This window comes from Octopus sinensis, linkage group LG14, assembly GCF_006345805.1.
Source record: "Octopus sinensis linkage group LG14, ASM634580v1, whole genome shotgun sequence".
Lineage (NCBI taxonomy): Eukaryota > Metazoa > Mollusca > Cephalopoda > Octopoda > Octopodidae > Octopus > Octopus sinensis.
The window spans coordinates 66,070,022-66,092,521 of record NC_043010.1 but is presented as its reverse complement, the minus strand read 5'-3'; the positions used below and the strand labels follow the sequence as shown (position 1 = coordinate 66,092,521).

Here is a 22,500-nt window from a genome sequence, read left to right as displayed (position 1 = left end):
AAATAATAATCAGCTTGATAATGAGAAAATTATTTCTCTGTATTCTTCATTATTTTTGGAATTAAGTGAAAAGAAAAATGTGTATTTTAATAAAAATATGATAATAAAAAGGATTAATAATGAAACCTACAATATGGATTAAAAGATTATAAATTACTGTAAGTTGATTTTTGAAATTCATACAGTTTATCATCATCATCATCATCATCGCTTAACATCTGCTTTCCATGCTAGCATGGGTTGGACGATTTGTCTGAGGACTGGCGAACCAGATGGCTGCACCAGGCTCCAATCTGATCTGGCAGAGTTTCTACAGCTGGATGCCCTTCCTAATGCCAACCACTCCGAGAGTGTAGTGGGTGCTTTTACATGCCACCGGCATGTAGGCCAGTCAGATGGTACTGGCAACGGCTACACTCAAACGGTGGTTTTTATGTGCCACCTGCACAGGAGCCAGTCCAGCGGCACTGGCAATGCCCTCGCTTGAATGTTTTTTCACGTGCCACTGGCACAAGTGCCAGTAAGGCGACACTGGTAATGATCACGTTCGAATGGTGCCTTTTATGTGTCACTGGGATGAAAGCCAGTTAGCTGCTCTGGCAATGATCATGTTCGAATGGTGCTCTTAGCATCCACTGGCATGGATGCCAGTCATCGAATTTGATTTCGATTTGAATGTGTAAAAAAAAAAATAGAAGTAAGTTTTCACAATCAATATAAGAGTGAATGTAAATTGATCTTAAAAATCAATATGAAGAAAAATTAATATATTCTAATCTTAGAAAACAACAGAAGTCAATCTTAGAACTCAGTATAGTTTGATCTTAGAAGATAATATAAATCAATTACAGAGATGTACTTGCATAGCAAGTGACTTGATCTGAGAACGTGTACTGAAACAAAAACAATTGCAGTGTGGACCGTGTTTATAAGCCATTTAAAAAAAACACACAAAAACCATTAGATTCACTTCAGCATTTATATTTTAATTTGTCAAGATATTTTCGTCACTTTTCAACCGCAACCTGTTTGCTGAGAAAATTCCGAGATGCAGCATGCAATTTCTCAGTGAACAGGTTGCGGTTTGGTTTGAAAGCGCTGAAAATATTTTGACAAATTAAATTTAAATGGTGAAGAGAATCTAACGACTTTTGTGTGTTTTTTAAATGGCTCATAAACACCTTCAATATAAATCAATTGGCACGTAAAATACACCAATCCGACCGTGGCCGTTGCCAGCCTTGCCTGGCACCTGTGCGGGTGGCACGTAAAAAGCACCCACTACACTCACGGAGTGGTTGGCGTTAGGAAGGGCATCCAGCTGTAGAAACATTGCCAGATAAAACTGGAGCCTGGTGCAGCCTTCTGGCTTCCCAGATCCCCGATATGGAGAACGGACGTCAAGCGATGATGATGATGATGATGATGATGTTGGTAATTATTATGTATTGATTTTAAGAACCAATATCATTTCCTAATAGTGATCAATATTCATTGGTATTGGAAAACAATATAAGTTGATTTTAGGAAAAAATTGTGTTCGGGGTCTTTGGGTTGTAGAGTTGATTTATTGATTGGTTTAACAACATTGCCAGGACCCTAAGGTGCCTCTAGTTGGGGTTCATTCTGTTGTTAGTGTTCATGATAGGGCACTGGTTCAAGGAGAACTTCCCCTTTCCTCACATCATCTCAGAGATGCTGAATAAACAAAGGATCAAGAGCATCAAGTTCCACTGTCTGTTTTGGCTTGGGTTTTTGTGGCTGGATGCCCTTCCTAATGCCAACCACTACAGAGGGGATTGGGTGCCTTTTACACGGCATCAGCACCGGCTTCAAAAGAAAAGGTAAGGGAGGGTCATTGCTGGAAAGCCTTTTGATAATAAGTCTGCTGGATTAGGACTGACCTAGGGTTAAACAACAACAACAGCAGCAGCAGCAGCAACAACAACAGCAGCAGCAGCAGCAGCAACAACAGCAGCAGCAGCAGCAGCAGCAACAACAACAACAACAACAACGACGACGACGAAGGAATTTCTACATGTGAAATAGCAGCTAAATTTCTTTCATACTGTGTCTTACAAATGAAAGGACATTCGAAAAAGTAGTCCTTGATACACTATGCCTGAATAAAAGACAGGATGATCACAGCTGGAATGTCTTTATCCTAAATCTGCTGGATCAAGGCTGCCTTGGGGGTGGGGGCCAAATAACAACAACAATAACAATAATAACAGCATGCAAACAAAGATCTAAATCAGTGGTTTCCAACCAGGGTCCATAAGGATCAAGGGGCCCATGTGGTTGTTGAGAGCCCATGTGGCCTTTGGGCATCTACATGGCCTTTATGGGTTCATTTGGCCCTCAGAGGTCCTTATAAGATTTTGCTGTTAAAATTTATCTGCAATAAATTGGTTACACTTTTGTGTGGCAAAGGCTTGCTTCCCAACCACATGGTTCCGGGTTCAGTCCCACTGCGTGGCACCTTGGGCAAGTTTCTTCTTCTATAGCCTTGGGCCAACCCAAGCCTTGTGAGTGGATTTGGTAGATGGAAACTGAAAGAAGCCCATCGTATATATATATATATATATGCGTGTGTGTGTGCATGTGTGTGTTTGTGTGTCTGTGTTTGTCCCCCCCACCATCACTTGACAACTGATGTTGGTGTGTTTACATCCCTGTAACTTAGCAGTTCAGCAAAAGAGGTCGATAGAATAAGTACTAGGCTTACAAAGAATAAGTCCTGTGGTTGATTTGTTTGACTAAAGGCGGTGCTCTAGCATGGCCACAATCAAATGACTAATACAAGTAAAAAAAAAACACATTTTAACGACTTTTTTTTATACATTTCATAATATTTAATTATAAAGGTACAAGAAGACCCTTTTTTAAAAAATATATATACAACAAATGACTATGTAGGTCCAGGAGAGTAAACTAAGAATTAAAGGAGTCCAGAGGTAAAAAAAAATGGTTGAGTACCACTGATCAAGTGGAGGCACATGGCGTAGTGTCGAGAGATCATGGGTTCAAATCTCAGACCGGGCGATGTGTGTGTTTATGAGTGAAACACCTAAGCTCCACGCGGATCCAATAGGAGGTAATGGCAAACTTCTGCTGACTCTTTCGCCACAGCTTTCTCTCACTCTTTCCTCCTGCATCTTGTAGCTCACCTGCAATGGACTGGCATCCCATCCAGGTGGGGGGGAACCTATACTCTTTACTCTCTCTTTTACTCTTTTACTTGTTTCAGTCATTTGACTGCGGCTATGCTGGAGCACCGCCTTTAGTCGAGCAAATCGATCCCGGGACTTATTCTTTGTAAGCCCAGTACTTATTCTATCGGTCTCTTTTGCCGAACCGCTAAGTAACGGGGACGTAAACACACCAGCATCGGTTGTCAGGCAATGCTAGGGGGACAAACACAAACACAGAAACATATACACACACACATATATATATTATATACATATATATGACAGGCTTCTTTCAGTTTCCGTCTGCCAAATCCACTCACAAGGCATTGGTCGGCCCGGGGCTATAGTAGAAGACACTTGCCCAAGATGCCACGCAGTGGGACTGAACCCGGAACCATGTGGTTGGTTAGCAAGCTACTTACCACACAGCCACTCCTGCGCCTATACGCCAACAAAACCAGAAAAATCGGCCCTAATGAGCCAGGGATGGCTCGAGAAGGGAACAAACAACAATGGTTTCAAATTTTCGCCACAAGGACAGCTTTTGGGAAGGGATTAAGCTGATTACATTGACCCCAGTGCGTAACTGGTACTTTATTTAATCGACCTCGAAAGGATGAAAGGCAAAGTTGACCTCGGCGGAATTTGAACTCAGAACATAGTGGCAGTCAAAATACCGTTAAGTATTTCACCTGGTGTGCTAATGATGCTGCCACCTTGGAACAAACAGCAATGACACCATTGGTCAAGATGGTCACTTGATTTGCTAGAAGCAGCAGTCAAATCTCCCTCAAATCACACCGTATGGTCTTCGAAACAGTAGACACATTAGATAATGTTGTGGAGGGAGGGAGGGAGGAAGAAGGGATGGGGTGGTCACAGTTCCGGAACACCCTTTGATTATAGTCTTTCTTCTTGGTCAAGGCTGACCAGGGCTAAACAACATCAACAACAACAGCATGAACACCACCACCACCACCACCACCACCACCACCACCACCACCACTGCCGCCAACACCACCACCGCCAACACCTCCACCACCACCGCCGCCACCACTACCATCGCCACCACCACCACCTCCTCATCCACTACCACCACCACCATTATCCCCCCACCTCCACCACCAGCACCATACCACCACCACCACTACCCCCCCCCCCAGCACCATACCACCACTAGCACCACCACCACCACCACCACCACCACCTTCAACACATACAAGAAGAGTTATTCTTTAATTGACAATACATTTATAAAAGAACTTACCGGTGTCGGTATTTCTCCTGGTGGTACCTCTAGCGTTGCTGTTGGTGATGAATTCGGTTCTTGTGATGATGGTATCCCTGGTGCCTGTCGTGGTGGTAGTGGTGGTGTTGGTGGTACTGGTGGTGCTGGTGGTGGTTCTGGTTTGGACACTTGTAATAACGGTACCCCTGATGATGGTGGTAGTGGTGGTGGTACTGGTATCTGTGGTGACGAGTGCATCTTGTGTTGGCTCATGCTGTTCCATTTGTATCCCTGGTGTGAATACTAGTGGAGACGGCATCGCATGTGTTGGTGATGGCGGTATTAATACCTCTGGTGACGGTACCTCTGGGATTGGTATTTGTGCTATGGATACTTTTATCAATGGTCGACTGAGGTGTGGTACTGACTCCCCAAAGTCTTCCATCCTTCTGGAAAGACAAGCAGACGGACAACTGTGAAATATGTATAACCTTTAGTACAAACAGAACAGGGCCGAACACAGAGGGGACAAAATACAAAGTAGAGCTTTTCTTTTTGAGAAGGAGAAAAAAAAAAAGGGTCAGGTAGAATTTCGATCAAAAGAGATCGTGGAAAAATAAAAAGGCCGATCAATAGGGATCGTGTATAACAGAAATGTCATAATGTAAAAAGGGGAAACAGATTAGGTTTATCCGTGGAAAGAAAAGCCTACGGAAAAGACCACGGTAACCTTGGGCAATACATGCAAAAAAACACATTACAGTAAGTGTCTCTCTTTTTTTCCCTTCTTTTTTTGGTTCATAGGATTATTCTCAAGGTGGCTCCGTCATTCTCACTTGCCATCCTTGCTTCATTCACCCATCTTTTTGTGAAACATTCACTAGACAAAACTTCCCTCTCTACTCTCACCTTCCTCTTCAAGTGATACTTGAAGTTGATGAGAGATTGACCAGAGAGGAAAGTGTTTGACTCTAGGGCTTTCAGATGCGACCACCATACACATTCTTTTGCCATAGCCACAAGTACGATGAAAATGGCTCTTCTTTCCCGTTTCAAGGAAGGAGGCGCGATAATATTCATGATAGACTCGGTTGATAAACTGGCTCATCCTGCACGTGACAGCAGTCATTCGACATAGGTCTACAAGTCGGAAATGGTGGGACACTGTACAAGTGCATGCAGAATGGTTTCGTCACTCTGACTGCATCTCGGGCAGGTTGGCCCTGTGTTTCTCAAGCCATGCTTGTAGATCTTATACCGAATGGGTAGTGCTTCTCAATAGCACTGCCAGGCCAGGGATCTCTGGAAATTGTCCCTAGGGCCTGGCCCAAAAGTCTTCTTGAACAGGCGGGTCAGGTATTCCTTGTCGACGCCCAGGTCCGCCCTGAGATCATTGTTGTACCTCCCCTCCATTAATTCCCTATATAATGCTTTGGTTCTGCTGCAGTCATTCAGGGTCGACCCGGGATGGCATAGTTGCTTGAGAGCAATGCGACAGATAGATAGATAGATAGATAGATAGATAGATAGATAAACATAGGCAGACATGTAGAAATAGACAATTATGTAGATAGATACACAGACAGACGTATAGATATAGACAAACCTGTTGATAGATAGACACAAACAGATACATAGGTAGTTATATAGGTAGGCAGGCAGAGACAGACAGATAGATAGACAAATAGATGGATAAAGAGAAAGACAGATAAAATACAGGTAAACAGACACACACACACACATATATATATATATATACTTTATTTAAAAGCAGCAGAAATTCAACAAAACCTATTACTCGGATACTATACCCCTGGTATTTGAGTACTCTTTATTCCACCTTGTTTCACATTTATGTGTTTACTCTGGTATATATATATATATATATATATATAGAGAGAGAGAGAGAGAGAAAAGAGGTAGAGAGAGAGAGAGAGATAGATAGATTGATAGATAGATAGACAGACAGACAGACAGACAGACAGACAGATAGATAGATAGATGATAGATAGATATAAGATAGATAGATAGTAAGATAGATAGATAGATAGATATAGATAGATAGATAGATAGATAGATAGATAGATAGATAGATAGATAGATAGATAGATAGAATGGCAAATAGACAAACAGATTGACTATGCAGTATAAAATATTAATCAGAATTTGATATATCAAGCATATTTTATAAACGTTTACATCTGACATGATGACAGCTGATAACATATGTCCAACGTAGCAGAACAGTCCTTGCTTTGTTCTAAACTCTACAGACCCGTGTTACAACATTCTCAACAAAAACTTACCAATTCAATGCTATTGAATATTTCTATTTGATATGGAAAATTCTCGTCACCTATTTGCTTCAGTGTGAATATTTTTAACCACTCTATAACGTTCTTGTTACGCCATTTTTTTCTAATAAAAAAAAATAAAAGGTTTTCATTATTTAATGATTATTATTATTGTTATTTTTAATTAAAATCTGATAAAGGGTTAATAACGGGGAGGGGTTGGGTTTCGTTTGTGGTACTTTTGTTGTTTGAAGTGCATAAAAATGTAGTTTGTTTACACTTTGGAAGTTATAGCTGTTTCCCCTTTTCCGAAAATTTATGGGGAAACAAAGGATGTTATTTTAGGTTACAGTTTATTAAGGATAAAAATAAAGTCCCAAAGCAAAAGACGTGGGTGTGTGTACGTATGTACATACATACATACATACATACATACATACATACATACATACATACATACATACATACATACATATACTCATACATATATATATAATTTAAATATAGCCAAGAAACGCACATAGTCTATTTACTAATTATATACTATTTATTTATTATTTAGTACTTTATTTAGTTTTAGGTAATTATATTTTTCTATATGGTATGATTTAAGTATATCATTGTTGAATGGATTAATGGTGGTTCTTCTCTAATTTATATACATATAAATACATACATACATACATACACACATATCCCTCTCTCTCTCTGTATATATATATATATATATATATATATATAGAGAGAGAGAGAGAGAGAGATGTGTGTGTGTGCATATATATGTGTATGCATATATATATATAGTGTAATAAATAAAATATATGCATACATACAAACATATATGTACGTACCTACATCTACATGTATATATACATGCGTGTGTGTATATATATATATATATATATTTATATATATATATATTTATATATATATATATATATATATATATAATACTGCAGTTAGAAACACACTAACCCCTATCAGTTTCTCATTTAAAAAAAAAATTATTGTAAGGAAAATTGTATATAGATTCCGAATCTCTGATGTTTAGAAGATAGAGAGTGTTGTTGTTGTTATTATTATTATTATGATTATTATATTATTATTATTATTATTATTATTATTAATAACAAGAATCCTCTCTACTATAGGCACAAGGCCTGAAATTTCGTGGGAAGGAATAGTCCATTACATTGATCCCAGTGCGTGACTGGTACTTATTTTATCGATTTCGATTTGATGAAAAGCAAGGTAGTCGTCCTCGGCAAAATGTGAACTCAGTGCCAGAAGAAACGTCGTTCTGTATTTCGTCCGGCGTGCTAACAATTCTTTTCTACTCTAGGCAGAAGGTCCAAAATTTTGGGGGAGGAGGGGAGCAGTCGATTAGATCGACCCTAGTACGCAACTGGTACTTATTTTATCGACTCCGAAAGGATGAAAAGCAAAGTCGACCTCGGTGGACTTTGAACTCAGAACGTAAAGACAGACGAAATATCGCTAAGCGTTTCGCCCGGCGTGCTAACGTTTCTGCCATTAAAACCTATTCTAACAAGAACAAATGCCAACATTCGCTTCTGGATAAACATCTTAAAAGAATTCAAGAATTCTAAATGTCAATCCCTTATACTTATGAAGTCGCCAGTCCATCATGTTAAACAAAATTGTCACAGAAATGTTAAGAGGGCGTGATGATTTTTTTCCTTTGGGAGACATTAGAAAAAATACGTAGGTAGATATAGAATGGGAAGCACCTGAAGGGTTTCTTTTTATTAAAGAATAATACATTGGGAGTTGGGGTACATTGCAATCAAGGTAGAGTTTTGGAATGATTATCTGTACTTCGTGGGGGAAGAAACGAATATAGAATTGAAAGAGGTTCCCCACAATCTTCTTTATATTTTAGTTTTCCTGCGTTTTCCATGTTTTTTGTAACAGAAATTACGATTCTGATCTTTTTTTTTTTTTCAAGTTAGATTTTACACATTTTTGGTCCTCAATTTCGCGCCCTTTTCTTTCCCCATAAGGTTGCGTTAGCCATTTCAAAAACTCCGATATAATCCTTAGGTTCAGAGTTGAATTTACTAACAGATTTGCCAGAAACGAAGCTTAGGGTCTCAAAATCTAGAGTACTTCAAGCAATATATAGAATTATATCTACTGGTGAGGACTGGATATAGTGAGGGGCCCCCACAAGGGGAATAGTCCAGAAACACTCTTCATCTAAATCCAGTATTGCCTCGGTTCATAGACTTGAACGCAATTCCTCTAACAGAAATTTGGCAACACACATAAGACCATTTTTGTGTCTAGAAAAGAGGAGTATTCTCTCAAAACTTTAAAATTCAAATAGCTGTAATTTTGGGTTTTTTTTTGTCTTTTGGGGGAGAGGTCCGGTGGATAGTTATCAAGGTTCTCCCTAGCTCTCCGGGCGCCGGACCGGTATACCAGTTGAACCTCACTTGTTATAAACCCTGTTGTCTTCGCTATGAACCAGCGCGAATTAAGAAATTATAGTCTGATCTCCAGAGAAACAACAGCGCCTGTGATGAGGGTACGAAATATCGACCACCTTCTTTTCGATATAATAACAAGACACATGTACTCCCTTCCCTCAATATTTCTCTTTTTTCTCTGTCTCTTTTATGAAGTTTTCAGTATAGGAAGCAATACAAAATAAAATAAAATGAAAAGGTGAAAACCGCTTTAAATACAAAGAAAAAAAATTAGGTGCAGCAGTTTTTATGTAGCGATGGAAAACAATTTCAGTATGGCGGCATTCTGTCACTTACCTTCAGTATTAGCTACTTCAGAAGGTCAAAAATATATAGTCTGAACTCCTTAACTACACTCTATAGTAATTCTTTTGTGTTACACATCTAGTAACGTCAGATGTAATACAAGGTTGAAGCCTTTCCTAAAATATCTATGGGAAAGATGTTTTATTTTTAAAGATATGAGTGAAAGCGCTGTGAATTCTGAAAAAACCTGTATGAAAGTAATTTCTGTTCGTTTGATAATTCATTTGTTCGACGCCCTTGTGTAAGCAATTAATTAAATTAGTTGTTTTGTATAATTAATATTTTATATTTTATATAATTCATAGATGTAGTCATTTTTAACTACTCTGTCATATGTATTAATGTATACACACACGCTCGCACATACTTCAAAAAAGGAAACGTGTAGAAATATTTTGATATTAAATTTATTCAGACATTGCAGGATTAATACAAGTTACCTATTTCTTTACTACCCACAAGGGGCTAAACACAGAGAGGACAAACAAGGACAAACAAACGGATTAAGTCGATTATATCGACTCCAGTGCATAACTGGTACTTATTTAATCGACCCCGAAAGGATGAAAGGCAAAGTCGACCTCGGCGGAATTTGAACTTAGAACGTAGCGGTAGATGAAATACCTATTTCTTTACTACCCACAAGGGGCTAAACATAGAGGGGACAAACAAGGACAGACAAACGGATTAAGTCGATTATATCGACTCCAGTGCGTAACTGGTACTTAATTTATCGACCCCGAAAGGATGAAAGGCAAAGTCGACCTCGGCGGAATTTGAACTTAGAACGTAGCGGTAGACGAAATGCCTATTTCTTTACTACCCACAAGGGGCTAAACATAGAGGGGGACAAACAAGGACAGACAAACGGATTAAGTCGATTACATCGACCTCAGTGCGTAACTGGTACTTAATTTATCGACCCCGAAAGGATGAAAGGCAAAGTCGACCTCGGCGGCATTTGAACTCAGAACGTAGCGGTAGACGAAATGCCTATTTCTTTACTACCCACAAGGGGCTAAACATAGAGGGGGACAAACAAGGACAGACAAACGGATTAAGTCGATTACATCGACCTCAGTGCGTAACTGGTACTTAATTTATCGACCCCGAAAGGATGAAAGGCAAAGTCGACCTCGGCGGCATTTGAACTCAGAACGTAACGGCAGACGAAATACGGCTAAGCATTTCGCCCGGCGTGCTAACGTTTCTGCCAGCTCGCCGCCTTTAATACAAGTTACCTTTAACCTCTACAATTACAAGTGTTTCTTAAAGTGGTGACCATTAGCTTCTGGTGACTTATTAGTATGGCGAACTTCTGCTTGAGCAATGTTGGTCCAAAATGTCCGGAGAGATTGCTACACATTCTTTTTTAGTTTCTTTCCAAAGGGCCATCACTGTTTCCGGTTTTCTGCGATATGCAACATTGTTTAAGGTGCCCCACAAATAAAAGTCTGCAGGTGTTATATTAGAAGAATGTGTGGAAGATTCTTATCCAGTGTTCTTGTAAATTCTCATCCAGGTAAGCTCGCACGTCTCGGCAAAAGTGTGGCAGTCTTGACAGAAAAATTCATCACCGTCATAAAGTGCATGCCTGGCTGGTAAAATGGACGTGCACTGCATGTCTAGGTACGCTTGATCAGTAAAAGTACCTTCAAAGAAAAATGATGCAATGAGACCTCTTGATGGCACTCCACACCAGACATAAATCCCCGGTAAATCAACTGCTTTGTCCACATGCAAGCAAGGATTTTCTGGTGCCCAGTAAACACAAATATGTCAGTTCACTTCCATTTAGCTAATCGTGCTTCATCAGAGCATGCAATCGTCCTTTCAAACTTTTCGTCATTGCCTTCTATGTGTTGAAACCACTCACAAAACTAGATTCTTTTATCAGGACAGTCGCCGATAACTGCATGTAATAATCTTGAGATACAAACTTTCCACTTAGCTCTTTTAACAATGCGTTGCATACTTGTACTGTGTGGTAGACTTCAATGGCGCGTGTGTGAAATGTTTCAACACCATAGCCGAGGAAGAAGCACTTGTTACTGTAAGAGATCAGCTGGATTTCCCTTTCTGCACATCATGCAAAGTACCCTGTGTTTCGAACTCATCATGAATCCGTGAAATTGTCAAGCCATAAAAAAAGGCGAAAAAGTTAAAGGTAACTTTGTATTAATCTAATAAGTGTCTGGATGCTAATGGCCACCACTTCAAGCACCTCTTGCATCTGTAGAGGTTAAAGGTAACTTGTTTTAATCCTGCAATGTCTAAATAAATATATCAGCATTTTATTAAACCTTTTTCGGTAAAACAACAATTTTTTTTTTTTTTTAGAAAAATTTCAAGTTTGAACATTTTGCTGCCTCCATTTTCCGTAAAACAGAAAATTTTTTTTCCATTTAGATATTAAAAAAAATATATATATATAAACAGTATTTGCGACATTGTTGGGAAAAGAAACGGCAGTAGCTGATCGAAATACTTCTGTGATGTTAGAGTTCATAAATAACAGAATTCACAAAACAAGTTTAGAATAAATAAACAAATGACCAAATAAATAGACGTACCGCCTTTATATGACGAATTTTCAAACAAATAGTTTTCTTTATTCAATAACATTTTACGATTATTTATGTAATAAAGAACTGGCGATCTTTCGTCTCTAGTAGACCTTTCCGTCAATTTCCGTAAAAATTTTTTTTTTACATATGGGCTTGCGGGAACTTTTGAAGTAATTTACATACATATACACATACACCGAGTAAAAAATTTCAGTTATCTCTCTCTTTCACACATTACTCTGTCTCTTCACACACACTAACAGAAGCACTTCACTTACACAACATACTGTCTGTCTCCCATACCCCATCAAACACACACACACACACACACATGTCCATCAATGCTTGCCATGCACGGTAACTTCAAAAGAACTTCCCTCGTCATACAATCGCTTTCTCTTAGTCTCTTTCGCTCTCATTACTTCAAAAGTTCCCGCAAGCCTATATAAAAAAAAAAAAAATTTTACGGAAATCGACGGAAAGGTCTACTAGAGACGAAAGATTGCCAAAGAACTTAATACTCGATAATTTTTTGCAGTTAAAATTACATATAGTTATTGGTTAAAATATATGAATACCCTTTTGTTAGTGCAATTTTTTTGTTTTACTTTATTGCCTTAATGCACCGACTTCTTTCTATTTTGCTTTGAAGTGTGACGCGTGTAAAACAAGTCTGGGAACCAGTGAAATACATATACTTACACACGTTCGTACGTATGCACGTGTGCATGCATGTATGTATGTATGCATGTATGTATGTATGTATGTATGTATGTATGTATGTATGAATGTACATACATACATACATACATACACACACACATTCCATGGGCCAACAAGTTTTTGGGATCTGACGATACGCTATAAAACTAAAGCCTTTACGTACGTAATCCCATCCGGTCTCCCCCCATTTATATATATATATATTATATATATATATATATATATATATACACCACACACATACAGAGCTGGGCGCAAGTATGTTAATCGTTAATTAACGAAGTTAACATTTCCATTAACGATTTAGCTTTGAAAATCATTATCGGACTAATTAACTTCCGTTAACTTAAGTCCGTTAATCCCAAACTCGTCTACTGCAGCCCCTTGGTCGATGCAGTTTTGGCCCCTTGGTCGACGCAGTTTTGGGAGACATCGACAAAAGATTTACGACCCTCCTGGATGATGTGGAATGCAAACTGGCTGCTGCCTTCCACACCAGGTTTCGCCTCGTCTGGTTGGATAGGTATGACAACACCAAGTTCACCAAAGCGAAGAGAAGCATGGAGGATAACGTTGAGGAGGCCACGAGACGGCAGTCTGAGGAAGTGGGCGGCAACAATGAAGAGGTGGAGGATGACTTTTTCAGTAGTGTCACCCAACAAAAAGAGATCGGAAGCCACAGGTCACTGAAGGACAAGGCCCAGAATTTAGTAAAGACCAGGTTGGAGACCAACTCTAAAGATCTACTGACAGATGCTGCCTTCTTGAGTGAGCAAGTGTTAGTGGAGTTGTTCATCAAGTTCAATACATCCCTTCCAGTGCAGCAACTGAACGTGTATTTTCCATGGGCAAGGACATCTTAAGTGCCAAGAAATCGTCCTTGTCTGATGAAAATTTTGGCATGTTAATTTTCATGAAGGGCATATAATATATATATATATAATATAACTTTTTTTTTCAACAAGTATAAAAAGAATGATAAATATAATATAAGTAAAACCAGTACGTACGTTTCATGGCTATACTTAAATTCGAATTACAATTAAGTTTAAATTCAATTGAAATAGATTCAAACTAAAATTATAGTCAATCTTCAGGTTAATGATAATAGTTAAATAAATAAGCAACTAATATTATTTGTTATTTATGTATTGGTTTATGTCTATCCCTGTTTGAGTTGCATAACAGTGATTTTATCTCTAATTCATATTTTATATATTTATACTGTGAAATTTGATTTAATACGTAATCGAATTTTTCCTTGTAAGTTTGGAGCTATACTCCCTAATATTATTATTATTATGTATACACACACACACATTATAAACACACACACACACACACACATATATATATATATATATACAACATATACATACACATTTTCATGCATATATATGCATATATGCACGTATTCATGTACGTGTATGTGTAAATGTATATTTGTTTATACATGTATATGTATGTGCGTGTATTTATCTACCTGTCAACCTATCTCTCTCTCTCTCTCTCTCTCTCTCTATCTATCTACCTACCTACCTACCTACCTATCTACCTACTTACCTACCTACTTACCTACATACCCACCGACCTACCTCTGTGTGTGTGTATGTGTGTGAATTATAGAGACGAAACAAATAGTTCACTTCCTTATTGTATAGTCGAGTTTACTGGTGAGAACTTGGCTTGTGCAGATAATGATGATGATGATATTAGTGGCAGTTGTGGTTGTTGTTGCTGTTGTTGTGGTGGTGGTGGTGGTGGTGGTTGTGGTTGTTGTTGTGGTGGTGGTGTAACAATGATCGGTAATAGCCGTAGCTGTGGTGGTGGTGGTGGTGGTCGGCGATGTTATTGTTTCCAACTCATTTTCAGGCCCGATCGAGAAAACCTCAGATTGAAAATATGTTAGCCATGACCATTTCCCGAAAATTATTATAATCTCCAGAATTACAATGTTCAACGTGTTCCCCAGCGCCTCCCTTTTTTTAAGACGGTAGAAAGCGGTTTGAGTGAGATTTGACTGCTATTTTTAGTAGATCGAGTGACATGTAGAGGCTTTCTTGTCTCGTGAAGGTGGTGCTGTTTGTAGCAGCGATTGATGGTGATAGTCTGGGTCCAAACATGCACACACACACACACGCACACACACACACACACACACACACACACACACACACACACACACACACATACATACACACACACGAGACGATACATCGGACACACTTCCCACTACGCCTGCATTTAATTTTAAAAACAATTTGATTTTCAGAGTTATCTCCCTTACCTCTGAGGTAGCGACCAGGCATGCTGGTGTATACCTCCGCTTTAAGGTACTGTTTTCAGTCGCGTTTGTTTGTTTGTTTGTTTGTCCATGTACAAAATATCTCAAGAACCACTGGATGGATTCGGATGAAACTTTCAGGGATGTTTGGCATCGTGACTGGCACGAACTGATTTTGGGATCGATCCGGTACCGGACAAGGATTCTGGATTATTTTTCCTTTTTTTATTTATTTAATTTTTGAGAGCGGTCGGGTTCATTTAGTATTCTCGTTCGTGAGAGCGGTCGAGTTTATGTTAAGATATTCTCATTTTAATAATAATCTCCGGTTAATCGTTGAGAGGAAGTTTGCGTTGCATTGGCGGAGGTTTGCTCTCTCCAGGTGCTCTTGTTAATTATACTTTTTAGCAATTATATTTTTAAGTTAAGTAAGTTGCAGAAAATAAATGATGATAATAAACATAATAATGATTCTCATATTTGCTACTTCGGTGACGAACATTTGGGGGAGTATTTTGGGTGGGGGTAATCTGAAATCGTAGGGCATAACTTGAAATCAATTTCAAATTACTCCCGGTGGTAATCTGAGAGCGATTTCAAGATATCGGGGGCGGAGGGTGGAATCTGAATGGGAGGAAATTTGAAATCGCTTTACCTGGCAAGAAGAAGGTTTAGCTATGGGTTCGCCATTATCTCTCTATATATAAACGACAGTTTGTCTGTCTGTGTGTCTGTCAGGTTGTACCCTCACCCTGACCACGGCTTTCAACCGATTCTGATGAAACTTGACACACACATAGCCCAATGTCATAATTCAAAACTAACGCAGCGAAAATTTTGAAAAATTTCCCCAGTTCTGAAAAAAATCGATAAATTCGACATGGTGTCGAGAATCAGAAACACAAACCACAGACTGTCTAGGGGACGCAACTCGATCTTTTTAACTCTCAACTCATCAATATCCAGCTACTTGAAGCTATTCCTGGTGATGTCCACGTCTACAAATCTATAGATAGGACAGCAGACCCCGCCGAACTTGCCGATTATCCTGTTGAATTTCTGAATTCACTTGAACCGCCAGGCCTGCCGCCACACATCCTGAAGTTAAAAGTCGGTGCGCCCATTATGCTCATCAGGAATTTGGTTCCACCTAAACAGTGCAACGGCACACGTCTGGTAGTGAAACATTTGCCACCACATTTAATAACGGCCGCAATACTTACCGGTTGTGGGAAGGGAGAGGATGTCTTCATTCCACGCATGCACCTTCAACCGTCGGGCGCTGACCTACCAATCCTCTTCAAGCGTTCTCAGTTTCCTGTTAAACTCTGCTTCGCAATGTCCATCAATAAATCCCAAGGCCAAACGCTACAAGTCGCTGGGTTACAGTTGGGCGAACAATGCTTCGCCCACGGTCAACTCTATGTGGGCTGTTCACGCGTTGGGAGGCACAATGATGTTTTCATGTTTTCGCCCAAAGGGACAGCTAGGAACATCGTATACACAGAAGTATTCGAGTGAAGAGAAGACATTGCAACCTACACATGCGCCTTCGTTCCCTAGAGGGAAAGGACTACATTGGGATTAGTCGTTGCCTACTAGGGGCTCTTACATACCCGGGCAACGCCGGGCTATGCTGCTAGTCGCCGATAATAGTCAATATATACATAGAATACTTTGAGAACTTGGCTTTAGGATCAACACCACTAAAACCAACCCTATGGCTGCGATATGTTGACACCTTTATTCTCTGGCCGCACCAGGAAGATGTCCAAGTGCTGTTAGATCATGTGAACTGAATAAATGCTGCTAAGCATTTCGCCCATCTTTACGTTCTTCGTTCAAATTCTGCCGAGGTTGACTTTGCCTGTCGTCCTTTGGAAGTCGATAAAATAAGAACTGGTTGAGCACTGGGGTCGGTGTAATCAGTTAACCCGTTCCCCTGAAACTTCAGGCCTTGTGCCTATAGTAGGAACGTTTATCCTCGAAGATTATTCTCTTTATTTCGTATGTAATATAGTTGATTCAACATCGGGAAGTTCAACTTGAGTATCAAGATTTTTAGGAAGTCTCGTTCAAGAGAGTCGGAAATTTCCCAGTTATACTTTTATTTTTTTACGTATTGCAATCATTGAACTCATGTCATGGTGGGGTATCACCATGAAGCCTTTTAGTCAAATGAGTCTATCCTAGTACTTATTTTTTTCAGTTTCCTTCTAGCAAATCCACTCACAAGACCTTAGTCAATCCGGGGTTATAATAGCAGATAACTACCGTAAATCCTCGAGTATAGTCTGCCCTTGAGTATAATACGCAGGGGATTTTTAGGGGGCTGTACCTCTGAAAAACTTAACCCTTGTGTATAATACGCACCCCTTCTCTAACTTGAGTCAAGGAGGTCTATATGACGTCCTTGGTTTGTAAAAATGTATACTGTAACGTCCTTTATTATTATTGTATATATATAACATAATGCAAACATGTAGCTTTTTTGTGCATTTTGTTTGCAGAAAATAAAGAAATAACAGTAATAACGTTTAATAAATGTTGCTTACTGCAAGTTATGGATGATTCTTTTAGGACTTCATTGCTTTCAGGCTTAGCTTAAATTATTTTCGTGTACGATATTACAAAATGTGTCTGAATAAACATTGCTGGACAGCAATTAGAGACTCGGACATTGTTTAGAAAATAATTTTCATTTTTAACCTCGTATATAGTACGCACCAGGTATTTTGACCGTTAAATTTTTTGGGGAAAATGCGGATTATACTCGAGGATTTACGGTACACAAAGTGCCACGCAGTAGGACTTAATCTGGAACTATTGTGTTTGGGAAGCAAACTTCTCACCAGACAGCCATGACTGCGCCGAAAGCCAGAACGTCTTCGGATGTATATTTTTTAAGTATCACAGATTGTGTGTGTGTGTAATGAAAAAAGAAAAACGGGAGGATTTGATTGTAACCTCTTTCTTCCCCTCTCCACCGGAATATTCCAGTTTCACCCATTTCTTAAAGAAGCCTTTTTAGATTTAGGAAGTTATATTTTTAAAGAATCATAATTTCAGGTGTTTAAAACAGAATTTTCAAGTCAAACTGAACAATTTCGCAAAATCATTTTTGTTGTTGTTGTTGTTGTTGCAAAGTGGTAAACCGTAATGGTTAAAACAAACACATCCAAGGAAATTACGGGTTTTGGCGTTTTAGACAATTTCCAACTTTATTTTATAGAAACGCCGCACTTGTACATTGTTTATTCTTTTTCGCCTCTCTCCATTCCAGGTTCAAATATCACTGAAGCCGCGCCATTTATCTCTACTGCGGGATGGGCAAAACATATTTCTTTCTACAAAAGGAGCAAGGCCTGAAATTCTGTAGGGGTGGGACTAGTCGCAAACATAGATCCAGTTTTTAGCTGGTACTTTATTTTATGAAACCCCTGCAAGGATGAAATGCAAAGTTGATCTCTGCGGAATTTGAACTCGGAATGTAAAGCCAGAAAAATGCTGCTAAACATTTTGTCCGGCGTGCTAACGATTCAGCCAGCTCGCCGCCTGATCGGCGAAATAAACAGCAGTTATTGTATTCACCTCAATAGACGTCATTGATTGGTCGAAATTGCCGAAATACGAGAAATTAAACAAGAAATAGCTTACAAACTACAGAATTTTCTCAAGAACGCCAAGAGAAAAAGATGTTTTATGTGACACAATCTACCAGTATACGAAGTTTAAAAGTGTTTAGTTACAAAGAAATTATTTTAAAAATCTGCCGGTCAAAGTGAAAAGATCCGTCATTTTTACTAAGGTAGAAGTTCAATCGAGTATAAAGGCCTCTCATCTTCTCGTCCAGTTCTCTCTTGGAAATTCATGTGAGAAAATGATTGCTATTGATATGGCTTCTGTAAATAATTCATGAGAAATTCCCTTCTTGGGACATAAAGCCATTCTTTTTCTCTCTGTCTTGTGCGATAAAATAACAACAAAAGAACTGCAACAATATGGTGGTAGTGATGGGGGTTGGTTTTCATTTGTTTCTTGACTTTCGTTTTTAGTGTAGTTGTTTGTTGATGTGTTTACCTGGTCATTGTTAGTTTTTAGGGACGGAAAAAAAATACGGAAGAAGCTAAAAAGAGGTTAGAGTTATTTGAAAGTGGTGAGAAAAGCGGAAGAGGAGGAGGAGGTGGAGGAGGAACAGGAGGACTGGGGTTGAGAGAAAAAGAAGACAAACTAATGAAAGAAACATTGAGTGAGTGAGAAGGAAAAAAGAAAAGAAGATTGAAATGAGAAGAGAAAGAAACAGAAAGATATACGTATAAAGCGAAAGAAAGCTATATAGATAGAAAGAACGAGAGAGAGAGAGAGAGAGAGAGAGAGAGAGAAGGAGAGAGAGAAAGAGCTGATGGAAGTGAACGAGGACAAGAGAACGTGCAGAGATAGTGATGGTGGATAAGGGTAAAAGCGAGAGAAGGAAAAAGCTAGATATAGGCGCAGGAGTGGCTGTGTGGTAAGTAGCTTGCTAACCAACCACATGGTTCCGGGTTCAGTCCCACTGCGTGGCATCTTGGGCAAGTGTCTTCTGCTATAGCCCCGGGCCGACCAATGCCTTGTGAGTGGATTTGGTAGACGGAAACTGAAAGAAGCCTGTCGTATATATGTATATGTATATATGTGTATGTGTGTGTATATGTTTGTGTGTCTGTGTTTGTCCCCCTAGCATTGCTTGGCAATCGCTGCTAGTGTGTTTATGTCCCCGTTACTTAGCGGTTCGGCAAAAGAGACCGATATGATAAGTACTGGGCTTACAAAAGAATAAGTCCTGGGGTCGAGTTGCTCGATTAAAGGCGGTGCTCCAGCATGGCCGCAGTCAAATGACTGAAACAAGTAAAAGAGTTAAAAAAGAGTATATAGTGGTGGGACGAAAGGGAAAAAACTGGAAAGATATTGATTATCAAAGAGAGAGAGAGAGAGAGAGAGAGAGAGAGAGAGAGAGAGAGAGGTGAATGGGAGACATTGAAATAAAAAGAGGGAGAGATTCAAAAGGGGTGAAGCAGAAGACTTGAAAGAAAAAGAGAAGAAAATCAGAGAGGAAGAAGTGAAATAGTGTCAGATTTAACGACACGGCGCAGAAAAAAAATTGACAAAAAGACTGTCTCAAACATTATCAGATACATCTGATGACCGTTAAGTCTGTGAAGACTTACGTAAATCTAATACTCACATAACCTGTTTTGTTCATACGATATATGGCCGTGTGTGTGCGTGTGTGTGTGTCTGTGTGTGCGTGTGTGTGTGTGTGTGTGGTGTGTGTGTGTAGATATATGTATATACAAGATTTGGACAAAACAATTGGAACACGTGTTAAATTCAATGAATATTTATTTGATATGGAGTAGGTCCTCCTTTAGCTTTCTGAACGGCTTCGATGTGTCTAGGAATTGATTCATACAACTTCCTGACTTCATTGAGAGGAATCTTGAGCTATTCTTTCTTCCTGCAAAACCTGCTCCAGCTGTTGCAGACACGACGGTAGAGGGTAACGACTTCTAACTTGTCGCTCCAAGATGCACCACAGATGCTTAATAATAAGATCTGGAGATTGACGGGGTCCACTCCATGTGTTGTAGCTCACTACTAGACTCTTCGTACCACATGAGTGATGTGTATTGGAGCATTGTCATCCTAGAAGCTGCACTCACCATCAGGGAATTATGTCCGGACCATAGGAAGGACTTGATTACCCAAAATATTCAGATAATCATTGCTGTAGATCCTACCATGCAGGGCAACGTTTGGACAAAGAGAATTCCAAGAAATGGTTGTCCAAACCATCACAGACCCTCCGACGTGCTTCACTGTAGGAACTAGGTAGTCAGGATTAAAAGCTTCATTTTTATGGACACAAATTTTCTTTACAGAACCTCCCTTAGAATTTTTGTTAACAATAAATTTTTTCTATAATTTTTTTTTTTGATCCTATTTTTTGTTTCGCTATACAATGCGCGCCTTTATGTCCAATTTTTCACACTCAAAACATTTACAATTTTTTAAAGAATAATTACTTCTAAAATGTAAACCTCCACACCCATAGCATGGATTTGGTCATGACGATCGTGTTTCCTTTTTTTTTTATCCGTTTCAGGTCGACACGCATGTATCTGAGCAATCATTTCCTCCAATTTTATCCGCGTCATGTCTTAAATTTATAATCCCTGGCATTCTTCAACCACTGCCTGTAGAGTTAATTTTTGGTCCTGTTCTAATTTTGTTAATATACGGGAACGTATATCAACATCTTTTCTTGAAATTACATCTTGAACAAAAATTAGACATTTGAACAAGTCGGGGGTTAATTCACTTGGTTTAAATTTTTTACACTCTCTGTTAACGACCCCAGCATAGGTGATGTAATCTTCATCATCTTTTTAAACTAAATTTAAACCCTGTCACCGAGTATTGAACAGGGAACTTCTTTCACTGAAAATTCTCGATAACGATTTAATTGTTTCATGGAAACAAATCTCGTCTGGTTTCTTCGGCAGAATATGATTACAGTATTGTTCGTGTTCGACAGGGGATGACTTTCTTAAAAGTAGTCACATCTTCTCGTTATTCCAATTTTTACATTCTTCTTTGAAGATTTCTTCGTACCTTCTATAATATGTAGAAAAAAGTAGCTCCTTCTGGGTTATAAGTAAATTCTCCAATTGAGTTTGCTACGCCGTCTGACGAGAACGAACCTGAAGCATTTTCAGACTTCTTCATCATTACTTCCAGTAGCTGTTGGTATTGTTGTTGTTGCTGTTGTAGTTGTTGTTGTTGTAACTGCTGTTGCTGTTGTTGTTGCTTTTGCAACTGCACCACGCAAGCCAATTAATCTTCCATGTTAATGTAAAAAAAAAAAAAAATTTACGTCCGACGCAAGCTTCGAATATTTCGTCACCACTTTTATACCGTTGCCATCTCGTTGCCAGATGTTGTAACGTAATTGTTGCCCGACTCTTTACGTAGTGTTATTCGTTTGCACACGACACTCCTGTTTTTCGTTGTACTTAGCACTCTTATCAGTACATTTGTTTTTTCGTTGTACTAAGCACTCATGTTAGCACACTTGTTTTATCGCCCGAACGAACTTTAGTGCGGTTTTTTCCTTAACTCCAAGAAGACATCTCCTCTAGCTAGTTAAACACCACCAGCTGCATCCGATATATTGAGAGCACGGGAATCGAAACCCCACTACATTCTAGTGACGAGACCAACACGGTACTTTGAAGAACTGACATTACGACAGCTTACGGGTTCGCTGCAAGTTCAACGTCGAACTAACACACTGCGTTCTCAACCGACCTCTCAACGACACCTACTGACCCTCTCGTCTCAACCAGTACGCTACTCTTTGTAAGAGTTTGGCT

General features: G+C 39.2%; 1 protein-coding gene across 5 annotated transcripts in view; it reads right to left on the bottom strand.

Annotated features, from left to right (window-relative positions):
• LOC115219243 (cytokine-dependent hematopoietic cell linker-like) overlaps positions 1 to 22,500 on the bottom strand; it is a 54,863-nt gene that overhangs the window by 12,903 nt on the left and 19,460 nt on the right. Inside the window, exons 1-3 of one of the 5 annotated variants that reach the window (XM_036509146.1) lie at positions 9,506 to 9,563; positions 6,729 to 6,840; positions 4,462 to 4,871 (exon numbers count right to left, since the gene is read on the bottom strand). In XM_036509146.1, coding sequence (XP_036365039.1) covers positions 4,462 to 4,695 — 234 coding nt within the window. In that variant the 5' untranslated portion in view covers positions 4,696 to 4,871; positions 6,729 to 6,840; positions 9,506 to 9,563. Of the gene's footprint in view, positions 1 to 4,461; positions 4,872 to 6,621; positions 6,688 to 6,728; positions 6,841 to 9,501; positions 9,636 to 22,500 lie in introns of those variants that run through there. The other 4 variants (XM_036509147.1, XM_029789388.2, XM_036509148.1 and 1 more) reach the window with 4 other exon arrangements.